General features: G+C 40.8%; 1 protein-coding gene across 1 annotated transcript; it reads right to left on the bottom strand.

Annotated features, from left to right (window-relative positions):
* Positions 1–400: 400 nt before the first annotated feature.
* On the bottom strand, positions 401–11,654 carry DNAJC5 (DnaJ (Hsp40) homolog, subfamily C, member 5). The gene is made up of 5 exons (XM_009893426.1): positions 11,585–11,654; positions 6,324–6,460; positions 3,693–3,906; positions 1,909–2,080; positions 401–1,153 (listed from the first exon to the last, which is right to left on the bottom strand). Exons 2-5 carry the CDS (start codon positions 6,428–6,430, stop codon positions 1,050–1,052), a joined length of 597 nt encoding a protein of 198 aa, XP_009891728.1. The 5' UTR covers positions 6,431–6,460; positions 11,585–11,654; the 3' UTR covers positions 401–1,049.
* Between the last annotated feature and the right edge of the window lie 5,395 nt (positions 11,655–17,049).

The following is a 17,049-nucleotide window of genomic DNA, read 5'->3' as shown; positions in this document are numbered from 1 at the left end:
AAGACACATAATACCCCATTTCTCTATTAAAATCTCAAATTATTAGAACAAATTTTTAAAAACCAAAATTTTTTAAACATTTATGCTGTTGCCTACTGTCTGCATTTTACCCACTTGCTCAGTGAAAACCAATTAACCAGTTTCACTTTAAGATTCTCATGCGTTCAAAAAACTGCACTATTTGGTCTTTAGCGTTTCAGGAAAATGACTGAACTCAAACCAAAACAGAATTGTGCTTGAAGTTAAAATCCCACCGCCACCACCCAATGAGCCCATTCACAGTTGGTTTTGTGACAAACTACAGTTTGCGGTTACATTGTCACTGAGGATCGCCTGACACGTAAAGAGCTGTTCATCAATTTACTGTTCAAAGATTGGAAACTCTCCCTTCTTATTTTTTCAAGGTAGATTTATTTAAGCTGAAAACCAGCATTAAAGAGAATTCCAGCTCTGCAGGACTGGCATTTTTTGGTTCTTGGCTTTGTAAACTTGCTTAGATAACAACACAGGAATAGGAGGAGGAATAAAGGAATTGGTTTGTTGCACTCAAATGAAAATCATGAACTTTTAAAGGTCTTCAACAGCTCAGCTGTATGGAAGAATAGTGGCTTCTGTGAAACTTTTTTCTTTTCAAATCTCATTTTTAGGCCAGTACCACTGCTTAAAATGCAGAATGTCTCCATCACACTTATATTGTGACAACTCAATACATTACACCACAGACATTTAACGTAACTCCATACATGCTATAAAAAAAAAAAAATTAAAACAAACGAAAAAAAAAGAAAGGAAACAAATAAGACCGTAGCTAAACTGCTTTAAATACTGCATGCTACAGCACTTCACGTATCATCAAGATACGACACTGAAAGGTGACAAAAGGCTGAAGGGATTACAAAATACTTTTGGCAGGTTGGAAAGCTGCCTTCTTACTGTAGCAGAATTATTCCCCCTCCCCATTCTCTACTTCTAATGTTCATGATTCTAGTGTTGAGTTGGCCATGTAATTTTTTTTTTTTTATCCGTTCTAATTATAGTGTTTCCTTAACTTAATTAAATCCATCAGTGTGGTAGCTGGGGTGAGAGTCAGCTGTGAGCTGGGTCGTCTCTGTGGCTGATGCTGGCTGTATCACAATAGGTGCGTCTGAGGCCTCTGGAAAACGAAGACAAAAGGCTTAGCACACCAAGGGAAAAAAAAAACAGCATCGTATGTTTTGGTTAACATAAGTTACATCTCCCTACAACACTTTGATAACACAAATTTACACTTCTCTAAGAGCAGGATGTTAATTTACCGTTTTTCAGTCTGCACGCAATACCATTCAACTCAAGTCTACAGCTACAACATTTATTTCCTTCTTCACATAAGAGCAGCTGATCCTTGTCCACCATTCACCCACTGAAAACATGATGAGAGCATACACAAGGCTCTACAATTTTGTAAACGATCGGTTTAATTGTACAGAAATAGCATGTATCTTCATAAGCAGTATTAGATGTAGCTACTAGGGTAGTAGTCCCATTTCCTTTAAGCCTGTGATGCGGTTAACAAAACTGCCTTGACACTCCCCACCCTCTGGGGGTAAAAGTGCCCCTTTCTAGAATCACCCGTGTCCAGCTGGTACGTTACTCCAGCGACGTGGGAAGGAAGCTAAATGATGGTCACCTCCTGCTCTGAAACCGACCCCACCAAGTTCAATGAAGACCCTCTGGGAGTTTTCGGCAGCTGCATCTCCGGTGTTAACGTCACTCATGTAACTCTCGTGCCACAAGTATCCCCTGAACATCCCCTACAATCAGAGACCTCTGCTCATCTCTACAAAGCAAGCGCAGCTCCTTAACCCGCACAAGAAGCACTCGCTCAGAGACTGATGGTGATCCTCGAAATCTCACAGTGTTTTTACCTACCCCTTTCATCTGACTGCAACTGTGCCTCCAAGTCCTCTGGAGAGACGTAGTATTCCTGCTCTTCACCTTCAGGAGGTTTAGGTTTACACTTCCCACAGCAACAATTACAGCAGCAGCACAGACAGCAACAGCAATAGCAGCCTGTGATGAGCCCACAGAACACAAACAAGGCCTGCAGAGGAGAGAAGACAAAGAAATATTCATAACCTGTGCCTACCGTGCCGCGATCACCAAATCTGTGAGACTCAGATATGGAAGCCAGAGGCCAAAAATACAGCAATGTAGAGACAGAACTTACTAGCTACAGTTTCCTACTTCATCACCAAGACATGTTTAAAAACATGTGCAAAACTGGCTCTGGCTCTCAGCACTTTACACCAAGGTGAATACTGCCAACCTGGTTTACTTGAAGAATTACTACAATTTAGGTTTAAGTGGCCTATTCTGCTACATCTGGAAGAAGATACAGGCCTAAGAAGTGCATCCATGTTAAAATCCAGAGGTACAATAGTTTAGGACAGATTGTAGCTTGCATAAATAACCGTCAAAAGACACTAGTTACTTGACGCACAGGTCGCGATGCACTGACAGCGGAGACTTTGACCTACCCAAGGCTGTCGGCATGGCTGCAAAGCTCACCGTACTGAAGTTCGGGCTGCTGAGGTTAGATGCTACCAATCTGAGCAAGGCAGATGCTTTATCACAGTGACAACAGGCAAAGTCAAAATTTTCATATAGGTGGCTGAGTAATTGTTTGAAAAAAAAAAAAAGACTTTAAAAACAGCAAAACAGCACGGTGATATTCCTATTCTCTTGCTGCAGGGGAATCAAGAGATGGAGACAATGTTGGCCAAGGGTAGAAAAATGAACCCATGAAATAAAAAGCCAAGCCTAGGAAGGTTTTAATCGGCCATAAAGCGCTGTGAACAACATCATGCCACTACATGAGGAAGTTGGTGCAGTTATGATTTCACATTTCAGTTTCGTAGTCACACTGTTTTTACTTTCTGTGCAAGCAGACTGCAATCACACGAACTCCGAAATGCAAAAGCCTGGACAATTTCAGTACGAGAAATGTGTATTGTGAAACAGAGAGGGTTTTTGCACTTTTGAGTAAATGTGGTGATTTTAAAACGTATTACTTAAAAAGACAGAAGCATATGATGCTTAAGAATAATACGAGTCTGGTAAAATATAGTAATTCCTTATTATTGGCAGAAGACTCCCAGGAGGAGTCTACACAATAATTGTTAATCTACTGCATGCATGCAATAAGCTGCTGGAAAGTATTTGTGAGGAAACAGGAGCTTGCAGTGTAATTTTGGTATACTGGTGATCCTCTTTCAGCTGCACAAAAACCCAAGGATGGGCAAGTGAACAAATAACCTGGAGTGTCTCAAATCAGAGAATGGCTGACGAAGTGACATTCATTCAGTAAGTTTGTAAGCATACTTCTGAACAGGATCTCCTGTGTGAGTTCAAGTTCACAGTCAGAGCTCCTTTTATAAAATCATTTAGCAGATATTACCAAAGAGAATACCCCCCAAACCCTCATCACTTTTAGAAGGGTCTACGGTCTCTTAGTCTTTCTCATTAGGCCCGTATCACCAAAAGAAAATAGAAAAATACTTCTGGAGATTGCAAAACAGTAAGAGAAGGTTAAACTACCTGTTGTCAGAGATTCAGCAATTTCCAAAAGTAACACTGAGCACAATTATCAAACGGAGCATTTTTAGAGTTTTAAACGCTAACCCAGAACAACTTCTCTTGGTGCTTTTCTTTACCTTTGCCCACCAGCTGGATAGCACGAAGTATGTGTTCACATTTTCTTCACCAAACTGTTCTGCTACATACAGACCCAGGGAACCATACTTATCATAAATGTTTCGCTTTGTGGCATCCGTCAATATTGCGTGCGCATTATTGATCTCTTTAAATTTTTCTGCTGCCTCCGGATTATCAGGGTTTTTATCAGGATGATATTTCAATGCAAGTTTCCTGCAGAAAGAAAAAAGAGATCGTTATAGATTAAAAACGGGGATCTGGGTTCCTGGTTTTTGATATTTTTTTTTTTAATGCCGTAGCCTGTCACTCAGGAGAGACTTTCAAGTTCCAGCTGGTTTCCTTCATCTGTGATTCAACTTCCCTGATGATTCTTCCTTAGATGATAACAAAAAGCTACAGGACTGCCTAGCTTAGTTCACAGGACTGACTTCAGACTGCTGGATTTGGCCCTCAGAAATCCAATGGAAAAAAAGAGAGACATTGAAGAACAGTAGTACTCTCTTTTTACCCCTCAGCTCCAGCAATTTCCACCAGGAAGTTTTTCTCTTGCTAAAGCAAAGACCAAACTAACAGAAAAAAGACACACCACAAGTCTGAGGTATAGTACCAAAGAATGAATAAATGCAAGCTGCCACAGCTGATCTGCAGTGCCCGAACACAAAAATAGAACAGAGAATCACTTGTGGTTAATTCACCAATTCCTGTGCAGGAACAAAGTACTTTTCAGTTCAAGGCTTGCTAGAATAGAAAAAGCTTCAGAGTTTCGAGATACCGGAAAATCACAACGTACCTCCCCTAACCACGCTAGAGCTCTCACAACTAAATGACAGCAGTTTACAGTCCCCAGAGGTCTCTGAAGACAGCACAAAAAAATTAGATTAAGCATTGATAAATTTGCTAGTTCTGACATGGCTATTTACAGAAATTAGTAGAAAGAACTGGCCAAACGCCTCCTTATAAACAGAAAAAATGCCGTTTTGCCATTTGAGCCATTTGTGCTCCCAAGTAGAAATATGACACAGAATTGTATGCTGACAGTTCTCCTCCATCAAACAAGGTACTTGTCCTCCTACAGAAAATTGCCACAAAGTCCCATATGTGAGAAATACACCAGAAGCCTGCAGACGTTTACACGACAACTTTGCAGCGAGGAAATATTTAGACAAAGATAGATTTGTGCAAGTACACACTTGGACGTGCACGCAAATATATCACAGCATTCAAAAAACCAATCAAATTAAAAAAATAAGTAGCGTGTGCATTTGAAATACTCAGACTATGAATGATGCTGTTCGCGTAAATAACGGCCACGGCTGCCACTAATGCTGTAGACTCAGTGAGGACTGAAATAATCACAGTTTTTATAGTTAGAGTGAAGTTATATAAACCTGGAAAGGGCTTAGCTACTATCAGGCTGCGACAAATAAATATTTTTCATTTCCCATTTCCTACGTGTACACAAACCCCACAGCCCACAGGCCAACAAAGGGAATGGAAGCAAGAGGTGGTCAGTCCTCCTTTTGTAAAGGAGCAGCAGAGGAAAGAAGGTTAGATGAAGGGTCAGGTAAGCATACAGCAGCTACATTTCACCCTAGGATCTAGTTGGGTCCTTCCTCCAAAGGAAAAAATGCTGCAGTTTTTCCCCCAAGAAGGTAAAATTATTTTCTAGTTGCTAAGGCTGGAAGGTTACAGATTCAAACTTCCACTTAAAGGTTTTAGGAAGTCACAGCTTATTTTTGAGAATCTGTGGATCCAGTGTATCCATAGACTTCACCATGTAGTTGCCATCAGTATTAAAATGTAACTTTGGAAGGGAAAAAGTTTTGGTAAATGTTAAAGACTAAAAGAAAATAACTTTCAAAATGAGAATCCTCAATTAAAGGTTACTACTGACCCCTAGTGTAATGTCGCATACATTGCCACTTGTCAAATAGACAAGTACAAGACTGTACCTCATGCTTATCATAAAGAAGCAACTGCATATAAGCAGATTTTGGGGGAATGCAGGAAGGGAGGATGTTACAGGACTTGTTTGTTTGTTTTTCTTTGGTCAATGTAAAGCCATTTCATGTGTTTAACTCCAAGAAGTGAAATAAAGTAAAAAATTCTCTTTTAAAAAGAGTAACTCAGTAAGAAATTCTAAATGGATTTTTAGAAAAAAGTCATTGTTGATACTCAGTTTTTATCCTTATTTGCATCTTTAATTTATACCTCACTGTGCCAGAACTGGAAATGATGGACAAAAGGGCAATACTGCACATCTGTGGTCCCTGTAAGCCAGACACAAGGCTACATAACATGAAGAATTTAAGTCCAATCACACTGCCTTGAAACTGTTCAACTTTAGATGAAGACCTCTCAGAATGAGACTGCATATTTGAGAATTTAACCTACTGGAGATAAGATGTAAAAATTTAAGAGCACACAGCTGTTATATACAAAGCCTAGGCGTGTTTTCACACCTATTTTTGCAAGAATCATCCATGTTTTCACCTGGTTTTCTTACATGTTTTTCTTGTAAAAGGTTTAAATAAACCAACTGGAACCTATACATAAATATGGCATCTACTGAACATTCAATTAAAGCCATTTGTGCTATCGGACAACAGGCATAAAACTTGAACCTTTACCTGTATGACTTTTTGATATCATCTGAAGTGGCATTCTTGTCCAACCCCAGCACGTGGTATAACGATTCTCCAGAGGTAGAGAGCGAACGTTGCCTCTGGTCTGCCATCTTGAACTAACCTGAGGAGAGAACCAGCCCCTGCCAAAAAACAGATTAAGAAATGCTCAAACAAAGAAGAACATAGACCTTATTAATAAAATCAGCCTTGAAAACAGAGTTTCCACATGCAAATTCATCTTTTATAAGGTTTAAATGTGCTTTGAAAAGAAAAAGCTCTTAACATATGTGGAAGTTAAAAAGTTACAAAGCTCAGTGATTTATCAGTAAACAACTACCCCATTTTCAGCACGACACCGGGCATGCTAGAATCCCCGCTGTATATACTCAATTCTTCTTTCCAAAAATCCCAAATCAACAGCTGATGTATAGCTATAGACATGTACTACATACATATCCCTAAAACTACTTCGTCTTCTTTCTTAGTCTTAATATTGAGATAATTTACTTGTGATAACACCTATGCAAACAACTCGACAACAGGCAGGTCACTACGACGTTGCGGTTGCCTTTTTGCACCACCCTTGCATAGGGATAAGTTATGTCATTTGCATTTTCAACTGCAGACATTCTACATTAAAAAAAATAATCCCAAACTTCCAGGCACCTCCCCAAACCCCATCCTCCCACCTTATCACTGACACCGGGTCCAGCAGAATTCTTTAGACAGACCCAGTTTAACTACGCTTGTGCTCGCCACTGTGGAAGAGGGGATGCCTGCTCACTTAGAGAGGAGATCTCCCCTCTCATCATTTAAAGTCCTGGACCAAACACTTAACACGTGTTCTAGCTAAAATCATGTCTCTTGAACAGGAATTAACCTCCTGCTCCAAATTCAAACGTGAAAGACCCTAGAGGTCTCCCCTGTGCCATGCCACGGACAGATATGGTTATGTCCTCTAACATCCTGAGGAGATTAGCATCTCCCGTTCTTTAGCTGCAGACCCGCAGCAAGGATGAGCATCGAAGAGAAGACTATTGGCTATTTTTGGATTATGTCATTACAGTTAGCCTACACCAGATTATGTAGTCTTTGAAAAAGATATTTAAAGCACCAGACTTTTCTAATTTAACTCTTTATCTTATATAACAAAGTTAATAACTTCAGCTTTGAAAAGGCTACCTGAAAGAAATACTCTCGGACGCTGCACCTGGCAGAGCCTGGTTCCCGGTATGACCTCGTAGTGTTGATATGCTTCACAAAGCCCACGGTCCCGTTCGTACCCACACACGGGTATCGCACGCCTGTACGAGCGCGACTACGTGGCAAGGATGCGGATAGAGACGTTACATCTTTCCTGTCCTTCTTGGAGCCTACCGTTAACTACTCTTCCACGTTTGGCCTCTCCAAATTTACTTTAACATTGGGCACTCTGACCAGCTTCTCTGATGGGAATACATTGGCTAAACTAGCAAACCCTCATCTAGTTTCCCTCTTCGGCAGCTCTGGTAAGTTTAATTAAAGGCTACCTAATAAGGAAGCTATAAATTATTATTATTAATAATAAAAGGTCTAAACCCTAATGCTTTGGCTAAGAATTCAAAATACACCCCAAATCCCAAAGGTGAATGTGTAGGTAGGGAGAGAAAACCTTTCATTTTCTTTTAAAGGAAAGGAAAGGATTGTTTTTACTCTTCAGCTACCAAAAGCTTTCTGTATGAGAGGAACATTATTGAGTGCTGTAAGACACAATACAACCGACTCATTTATTTGGGCGCAATCTGATTCAGTGAAAGGAAAAAAAAAAAAAAATATATATTTCAGGAAAGAAATCCCACATCCAGGAATACACCCGGCACAACCCTCCGCGACAGCCTTTTCCCATCTGCAGCTCTGGGCCACCCTGGCGGCAGCCTCCCAGCCCCCCCCAGCCAAGCGCTGAGGTCAAAGACTGATGATCCTGACGTCTATCTGGTAATCTAGCTAATCGCACAGTCCTGCTCCAAGCGCCGCCCTGGCTCCCCCCTGCAGCTTCTCCTGCTCTCCAGCCACGACCACCACCGCTTCCTCGCAGCCCTCCTCGGAGAAAAACTCCCTCCCGCAGCTCTATCATGCCGGTCACCCGTTAGCAGCGTCCAGCCAAGGGGAGCGTGCCCATCACTACTGCTCTTTGCCAGGGACCCGTGGGATTAATCTGAAGTCGGGGGGGAAAAGCATCTTGGTTGAGGGCGTAGACGTTAATTTAGCTCTTCCAAAGGTGTTGCTTCAAACTGGAGCTTCGAGGGCTTTATGAACATTTGTGTTGTTTAAAGTCTGTAGCTCTATTCAAGCGTAACAAGCTTCCTTTAAAATCAATCCAACGTGCCCTTGGTGCACAGATGCTGCAGATCGCAGGTATACACTATGTTCTGCTTAATAAAATCCCCACTGTTAAATTAGGGCATATTTGTTTAATACAAATGAATTCAATTTGATCCAGGCGACGTTTATCAGTCTGCAGGCTGCCTGTCAAGAATAAAGACAGGCATAGGAATAAAATTCCACACTGCTGCAATCTTCAATCGCTTCGGTCTGAACTGTTCAGGGTACCCCCAGTTTGGTGGAACGCGGTGTCTGCATTCATTTTGTGAAACAGGTATGAGATGGAGACGTTGGCCTTGGGAGAAGAGCGGAGGACAAGGTGGTAACGGGAATTCATCTGGGAAGTTTGTTATTTAAGGGAATAGAAGAGTCTTATTACTAGGAACGCAACCTTCGGCTTTTCAAATATGAAACAGACCATAAAGGTACAAGTTATTTAAGTTCAGAGTACTTCATAAACCAGGATATTATCTATCCTACTGTTTTTACAAGTGGCTCTAATTCACGATACTGAAAGCTGCTCTGTATTTTTAAAGTGTTGTATTCAGCAGCCACACACCATCTGCTACGTATTCTAACCAAGCAGGATGCCCTGAAGAGGTTTCTCTCAGAAGGCTCTGAAGAAAGGTAATCCCCTGGATTAAACGGCACAGTTTTTAACCATCTGTGTACCAGAATATCCCGCGTTAGTCAGCTGTACCAGAAAATGCAACTCTTTTCAGCATGACCAGGTAAGTATAATTGGTACCCCCTTGCTGAAAAGGCTTAGATTAAACCTGGTAAGGCTGGCTTCCATATAGCCTAACATTTTAAATACCTCAATGGTAAACTGAACCTTAGAAGGACTAATTTTATTTCTAGCTTCGAAAAGAATCCTATCAAGTTTCGTGAAACTGGTGATATCTTAGTTTCTGCCAACCCTTTTATAAGTTGTATTTAACTCATTAAAACGGCAAACTATTGTTACAGCAAAGAAAAATGAACAGTTCTCTGTCAGTTTAGGGAACCAAATACTCACAGAACATCCCAGTGAATGCCCGCACGAGAAAGGGTGACAGCACATCAGGCGGCCAGAAGCAGGGAGGGAGGACTAAGACTTCATCTGACCCCCCCGCAAGAGGTTGCAAGGAATTTCACTGGAAGGGGGCAGTAGCTTTTCCAGGAAAAGGTGCTTAGCGATGTGGCAGGACGGAGGGTGGAGGTTACCGACACTGCGCACACAGGGAGCAGATGCTCGTAACAACACTGGATCGCAGGAGTCGGATCCCTGCTAGAAAGAACCACCTCGCACCAATGAAGTGATGGAGGGCCAATTCCAGGGACAGTGTCAGCGCTACCGCAGTGTCATTAGCAGCCAAAAGCAGGCGAACAGCCCGTTCACTTCACTTCAAGGCTGAAGCGTTAACTATTTATTCATTAATAAACCTGTGGAAACCGGCAAGTACCAAGTTGCCTAAAATATCACTTGACCCATACCCAATTAGTTTTGTGTATTTTCCCATGTAAGTCACAAAGGCACAGCTCACTCGAGTTTCCTCACTGGAGGAAGGACTGCTTTTGAAAGGAGTTGCGGCGGTTCAGCTCCACTGATAAAAACCAGAAGGGGCAGAGGAAAGCAAACAACGTTAACTTTAAAAATACTACTACAGCAGGACATTGGGGTACAATCTTCAACAGAATTTTAATTTTCTTAATACCTGTCTATTCATAAGTTTAAGTTACCAAAAAAGAAAAAACAAAACGACACCATGAACGCACGTGCCAATGCACAACCTTTAAAAACGTGCTGTTCACAACGAGTTTAGTGAAGTGTCTATCTTCAATGTAGGGAATCCGGCTGTCAACAGTCGTTCCAAAAAGTGAAATCCTGCTGCAAGGGACAAAATCCACCACCTCCTGACACAGTAAACGGTACTTACCCACTAGACATCAGACAATGGAGGGTCATTAACCTTAATGGATACTCTCTAACCAAATTGCACCGAGTTTGGTTGAAACCAGAAGAACTAAACAGTTTCTGAGTCTCTCCGTACATTGCCAGTAACACAGAGAACAGAGAAATCCCCAAAAGGGGCAGGTGAGAAACAAGAGGAATGGGAAAGACAAGCTCACAGCCGTGCTGGAAGGGCTGGACGGGAGAAGAAGAGGTGGGCTGCTGCCCCAGCGCAGCCCAACACCGCTGAGGCACCAACCCGGCAAGCGTCTTTAATCCAAACTACCTGTAACGTTGTCAAGCCCGCTGCAATCACAGTTTTAAGAGCATATTAGCAGATGATTAAAGAGCCTAGCTTGGAAATGATGTTTTGCCAGCTCTTACAAAAATTATGTCTAGTTGACGCTTTATTATACACCTTCAGGAAGCACTAGAGTATTTTAGGAAATATTTGTATTCTGCAAATCATTTCTGGTTACTATGTGGTAAAATATAATGTCAGTTAAATTTAAGATTACTAGTTTTTCAAAGATTTCAAGCGTAGACTAGCTACAGATGTTAATCATAAACTAAATTATTCCATCTCAACCAGTATTTACTCGTAAAAGTCTAAATAAAAAAAAGCAAGCCAGAAAACACTTTAGTAAATATTGATTTATCACAAAAGCGAAATAGCACCACTGGTCTCCGCATCCTGTCCATCTGTCTCAGACTTATTTAGAGTCATTCTCACAATCTGCTATTTTTCTAGGGTAAAAAAAAAAAAAAATCAAATCATTCCTAAAGGGGAGAGGAGAGGAACATATACAAGATTTTATTATCAAGAAAAATACGAGGTCTTTTAAGCTTGGTTTCATGAGGTATTAGAAATTTCTAAAAGCAACTTTGCACTTTGCTTCCTCAGCATAATTTTGCATTTAAATGCGTGGATTTTTTTTAGCTACAAGAAATCAAAAAACACAGTACTTACCTGGTATCTAGTTTGAATAGTCTAAGGTAAGCGGTAACAGCCTCCACACACCTCTAAAACTGAACCTCCTAAAGAAAAAAACAAAAGAAAATCAATTGTTCGCTAACTCATATGTTCAGGGCTCATTGCAAAGTTATCATCATTTTATTTTATTATAACAATCCTTTGTAAATATGCTAAAGACAAGATGTAAGTGAAATAAGAGAAAGGTAATCTTCTATACCTATATAGAATTTTCACTTCAAGCAGGTAAGTACTGAAGCCACCCGGTACGCGGAGGCATGCTGCAGTCCGCACACATTTAATCGGCGCACACCTTCCTACAACACCGTCAGCTGGCATCAGAGAATACATTTTAAAGCCTGCATTTATGTATTTTCATTATGATTTCACTCAAACACCACCTTGATGTGAAAGTCCTGAATAAACCAGAAGTATTTTTACTGTCCATAATATTTTATACCACAGTAAGTCTCCGCAATGTAATACTTATCTTTGGAATTCATTTGCTGTCAACGTAAGTTACAAATATTTTAAAGTACAGATTCAAGGGCTTTGTGCTTTTATCTGCAGCTTCAGCCTCTTTTCCCAAACCTTTTACCATGTGAAAAACACACACTTATCTCAAATACAGATACCAGTCGCACAGAAACTCGAATAACCATTATCTCTTTAAGACTTTGGACTTCTTCAACTAAGGCGTTCGTGAAATATCTGTACTTAAAACAAGAGAAGCGTGTTTTTCAAGTCTTGATAATCTGTAATGTTGTTAGAGAGAGACTGCTAAAGCAGCTTAGCTAAGAGAGCGGGCTGCCAGCCCCGGCACAGGGGCAGCGGGCACACAGCCCGTTGTGCCAACCTGCCGGGGAGCCCAAACCACCGCACTGGCACAGGCTCGGGGCAAGGCGAACCACCGCAGAGCGGGACTCTGCAGCGGCCCAGAGAGGTTTAGCGGCGTTCAGATGCCTTCATGACAAATAAACGTCATTTTTTTTTAAATTTCAACAGAAGAACGGTATTGTCTGTACAGCACTTTTCTTCGCAAGTTATTAACAGCACTGCCACCAAGATGAAGGAGATGTGCAAGTGCACGGAGTAGCTGAGTGCCACTATGTGGTTCCAAATGCCACTCTACCTGGCATCAAAATTGGTTCATGCGCTTAAACCGCTCATTTCCATCAAGAAAACCACAGTTTTATCCTATGTCCATTCCCTCGTCCTGAAGCAGATTACCCGAAGAAGCAACAGGTCTCACTTCGGCGTACAAGGAGGAAGAGAACCTGAGATGACCCAGCAACACAACCCCCTTCTTTCAGCGGTCACGGCTAAGTTCGACAGATTGCTGCAGATCTCCGATCACGCAAAGACGAGAATGAACGGACAAGAGGAGCCTAGGAAATGCTAGATGATGCTATGGAAAATTTCAGGAAAAATCACTGCAACACATTAAAGTATCTTTCCGATCAAGCAGGTACGGGATACATCTAAGTCCGTGTCATTAATCACAAAGTCATTTAGGCATTAGATTACTGCACAGTAAACTGCATGAGTGGGACTTCAGAGCAGCTTTCACCCACTAAGTCATCGCTTAGTCATCATCTAAAACCCTTTCAACAGATTCCAAAGAACACGCTCTGAATGCACTGGAGAAATAAACTCCCCATTCAATTAAAAAGTACCCCTTTCACAAACTTGAAGGTTTCAGTGTGGCAAACAGAGATGTTGGGAATACACCCAGTCAGCTGTTGGCATTACTGACCACAGAACTTGTTTTATGCAGCCCGTGAGAAGCCGCCTGATCTTAGCAGCGTGTCCATAAATGAGTAAGAATGAACCAACCCACCAGTTAATAACCACCTTACTGTTGATGGATCTGTTTAGTTCATTTCACAGATACCGTCAAGGGCTTTTCCTGATAAATCAAAGGCAGGGAGTGCACAGGCTACAGGCAGAATTTAAACTTTCCCACTCAGGCAGAGCACAGGCAACATTAAAGGGAGGGCTACCTCTCAGGTGGAAAACGTCCTATTTTGTGAACCTATAAAAGCTTGCAGGTTCCCTGCCCACCGCTCCCTTCATTACAAAGCAATTAACAACTGAACATTTCCAAAACGACCTTTAGAAAGCTGTGGGTGGCAAGGGGGCCAGCACTCAGAACGCAGGCTCTTCGGACACTGGGGACAAGAACAGACTTACCCAGACGGACGCGTCCACCAGCTTTGCCTGTGGTCACCGCAAATCTTCTCTTTCAATCTTAACTAGCAGATGTACAGTAACTTTTTTTTTCCCCGCAAATAAGCTCTGCCTTCATAGCTAGATGAAGACCATTTTTACATTTATCACTAATTCTGTTTCAGACAGAGACCTAAGCTGCAGAAATGTTGACAGTCAAACCAAAAACCAGCTGCAGTATGCTCAATTTATGGATGTACCCAGCTGGAAATCCATGAATGAAACAGGAGAAGACAGCAAAGTCCAAATTTACTTTGGTGATTTGATTATACTTGCTTGCCTTTAACAAAATGAGCCATCCTGAGAAGGCTGGCACTTGGCATGAAGTAAAGTAAATGAAAAGACAATGTGTGGATAGAAGCTTCAAATAGTTCAACCACAAGATTCCAGCCCAGGTCTTCTCAAAACTCCATCAGAAGAAAAGTCTTTCTTTTTTACAGTACACATGCACAACCCCTAGCCACATACAGAACTCAGAATAGATAGAAAAGTATTTTTATCTTAATATGGATGCAACCAGCAATATTTTCTTCAGTCTCTCAGCCATGCCAGTACCAAGTTTCATTAACAGCAGAAAGCCTGATTTACAGCTGGAAATAACTGAACAAGACCAAAATAAATTCCAAAGGGAATTATAAAAACCAAAGTACATGAGACACCCGCGCCGGCGATTTCACATCACCCCTTCCTCACCGCATCCTCCCGCCTGCGCTCCCTGCCAGCGCGGCGGCCATCCGCAGCGCGTCTCTCCGCGCCTTTGCTCGCTCGCTTTCTGTGGCAACCGGCAACTCTAATTTAGTGACTCAGGAATGTTTTGATCTACCCACCCAATCTCATTATTCAGCAGGCCAGATCCACTGACCCAGAGCTCTACATAATACCCTGCCTGTAATTACTCGTAAATATCTCTCCCCCTTATTACAGGATATTCACAATACAAACAAAAGGAGAGAAAATGAAAGGACAGATGCCAGAAAAGAAAAGGAGGCATTTAAAATAAGATTAGTGGATGTTACCCCGTTTCAAAAAACACAAAAAAAATCAAAGTAAAAAAAACGTCTGGGGAAGGGAATAAGTAATTGTTTAAGAGGCAGAGAACACATATTTAAGTATGAAAATCAGAAGAAAAAATTAAAGAATGATAAAGATAACAAAAGCAAGCAAAGCTACACAAATGCAAACTAAATTCAGCAATGCATTTATAATTGTGGCAAGTTTTGTAAGAGAAATGAAGAAATATGCTTAAGGAGTTTGCCTATTTTTTCAACCATTTTGCTCATACCAAAACCAGCTCTTCATAGAATCATAGAATTGTCTGGGTTGGAAGAGACCCTTGGGATCATTGAGTCCAACCATCCAACCTACTCTACAAAGTCCTCCCCTACACCGTATCCCCCAACACCACATCTAAACGGCTCTTAAAGCCTCATTTGAGGCTCTTCTAGCCTCATTTGTCCTGTAACTTTGAACCCGTGTTATCAAATATTGTATTTTCCGCATATACTGTGACCACAAACAGTGCTCAGCACCTTTTCTTCCTCTAACCAAGAGATATGTACTACCTTTTCCTTACAGAAATCAGACACGCTCCCGTATCTATTCTTTTTGATAAAAAAAATGTATCTTTTTCTTCTGCCTGCCCTAACCTCCTCTGACGGATGCAGGAGAACCATTTTTATTTAACAGTTCTATTAATGGAATCGTCACCATCCTGTTCCGTAGGTTATTAACAAAAAGAGAAGTATCTTTGGGATACCTTGCTTCATAGTCCATCTCTGCCATGTATGTGAGCTACGTCATAGTTATCAAGTATTTAAAGACTTAATGTTGCAATGAAGGCATAATAAAAATAATCAATAGACAAAATAGAAGCTCCCAAGCCTTTCTTTTCAATCATATCCCTTGCAAAATGAATGAGTATTGGAAAAATGATGTGAAAAGCCCGAAGGTAAAGCAAACTGGCTAATAAATGCACTCAGAAGAGCACTACTATTTTAACATACTCTTCATGAACATTCCTCTAGCCGTCTTGAAACAGTAATTTTTAACCTATTAACTGAAGCACTAATACTTACTATTTCATTAAAGTATCCAGGAGCGAGTGATTTGGTGTTGTTTAAATTTATATCACAGTACAAAAGCGTTTTAGCTAAATTTTGCTATTCAGTTTGCAGCATTTCACTAAAGGTCCTGTGAGAAATCTCCTGTCCACAAAAGTGTTCTGTTTTAATGTAAATCCTGATGTAAAGCTAACCTAGTACCCAGGGAATTCATTTCAAATGTATGTATCTCGCTCCCACAAAAAAGAATTTTACTCTGGCCAAATTCATTTGCCTTTGGAACAGAAGATAGGTCTCCAACAGTGAAAGAATGACACCAAAATCTTCATTAAATTCTCTTAAATCTAAGTTTAAAAAAACCCCAGACACAGAGCTTTTAAATAAATGAAATCTAGGACAACACAACTTCTCTGCTAAATTCAAGTCTAATTCCATGTAACGTCTATCATTTAGGACTGAAGGGAGGTTACACTGAAACTTGTGTCAAACTTAACTACAGTGATACAAGTGTTGTTTCTCTAATACGCTTAGCAGATTAAAATTTAGCCATTTAAGTCTGATTGACCAACCTGTTATAAAGACTTGTGACCTTGTACCCTATACAAGAGTAAGTTTCAAACTTACTGAAGAAGGTTTTCTATATCAGGGGAGAAAAAAACGTAAAGTATTAGATTCTCATCTTCTATCCTCTCTCCTCAACTAAAAGAATTACTCTTTAAACCCTCGTTTTTTAGGGGATTCCCTACTTAGGATTTCATTGCTCCTATTTAATCTTTCAGCAAAATGAAATTATTGTTTATGGCATTACAGTAGTTTATATGGCAGAGTGCAAGTGTCATAAACTGTATACGGTTATAAAAAAACCCTACATCTGCTTACTCAGCTATTAAAAAAATTATGAAAAAACAGTAGTTCTGCTTGCCTGCCTCATTATTACTCTTAATTCTTTCTCTATATAATCTACGCAGTGTTTGAATCGCTGTCACTACTCACAGCATGCAAGTTCACTAGAGCAAATCAGAAAACCCACTACTGTGGGTGGAGCGATACTGATGCCACTTAGTTCTTCTAGAAAAGAAGTATCTTAAACTTCTTCAAAAGCATCAATGCAGAGGTACAGCTCCATTTGTTCTAGGTGGGTTGAATAAACAATATGATTTTTTTTTTATTGAT

This window comes from Charadrius vociferus, unplaced genomic scaffold (assembly GCF_000708025.1).
Source record: "Charadrius vociferus isolate BGI_N301 unplaced genomic scaffold, ASM70802v2 scaffold259, whole genome shotgun sequence".
In the NCBI taxonomy this organism is placed as follows: domain Eukaryota; kingdom Metazoa; phylum Chordata; class Aves; order Charadriiformes; family Charadriidae; genus Charadrius; species Charadrius vociferus.
This window is presented reverse-complemented; position numbering and strand designations above follow the sequence as displayed.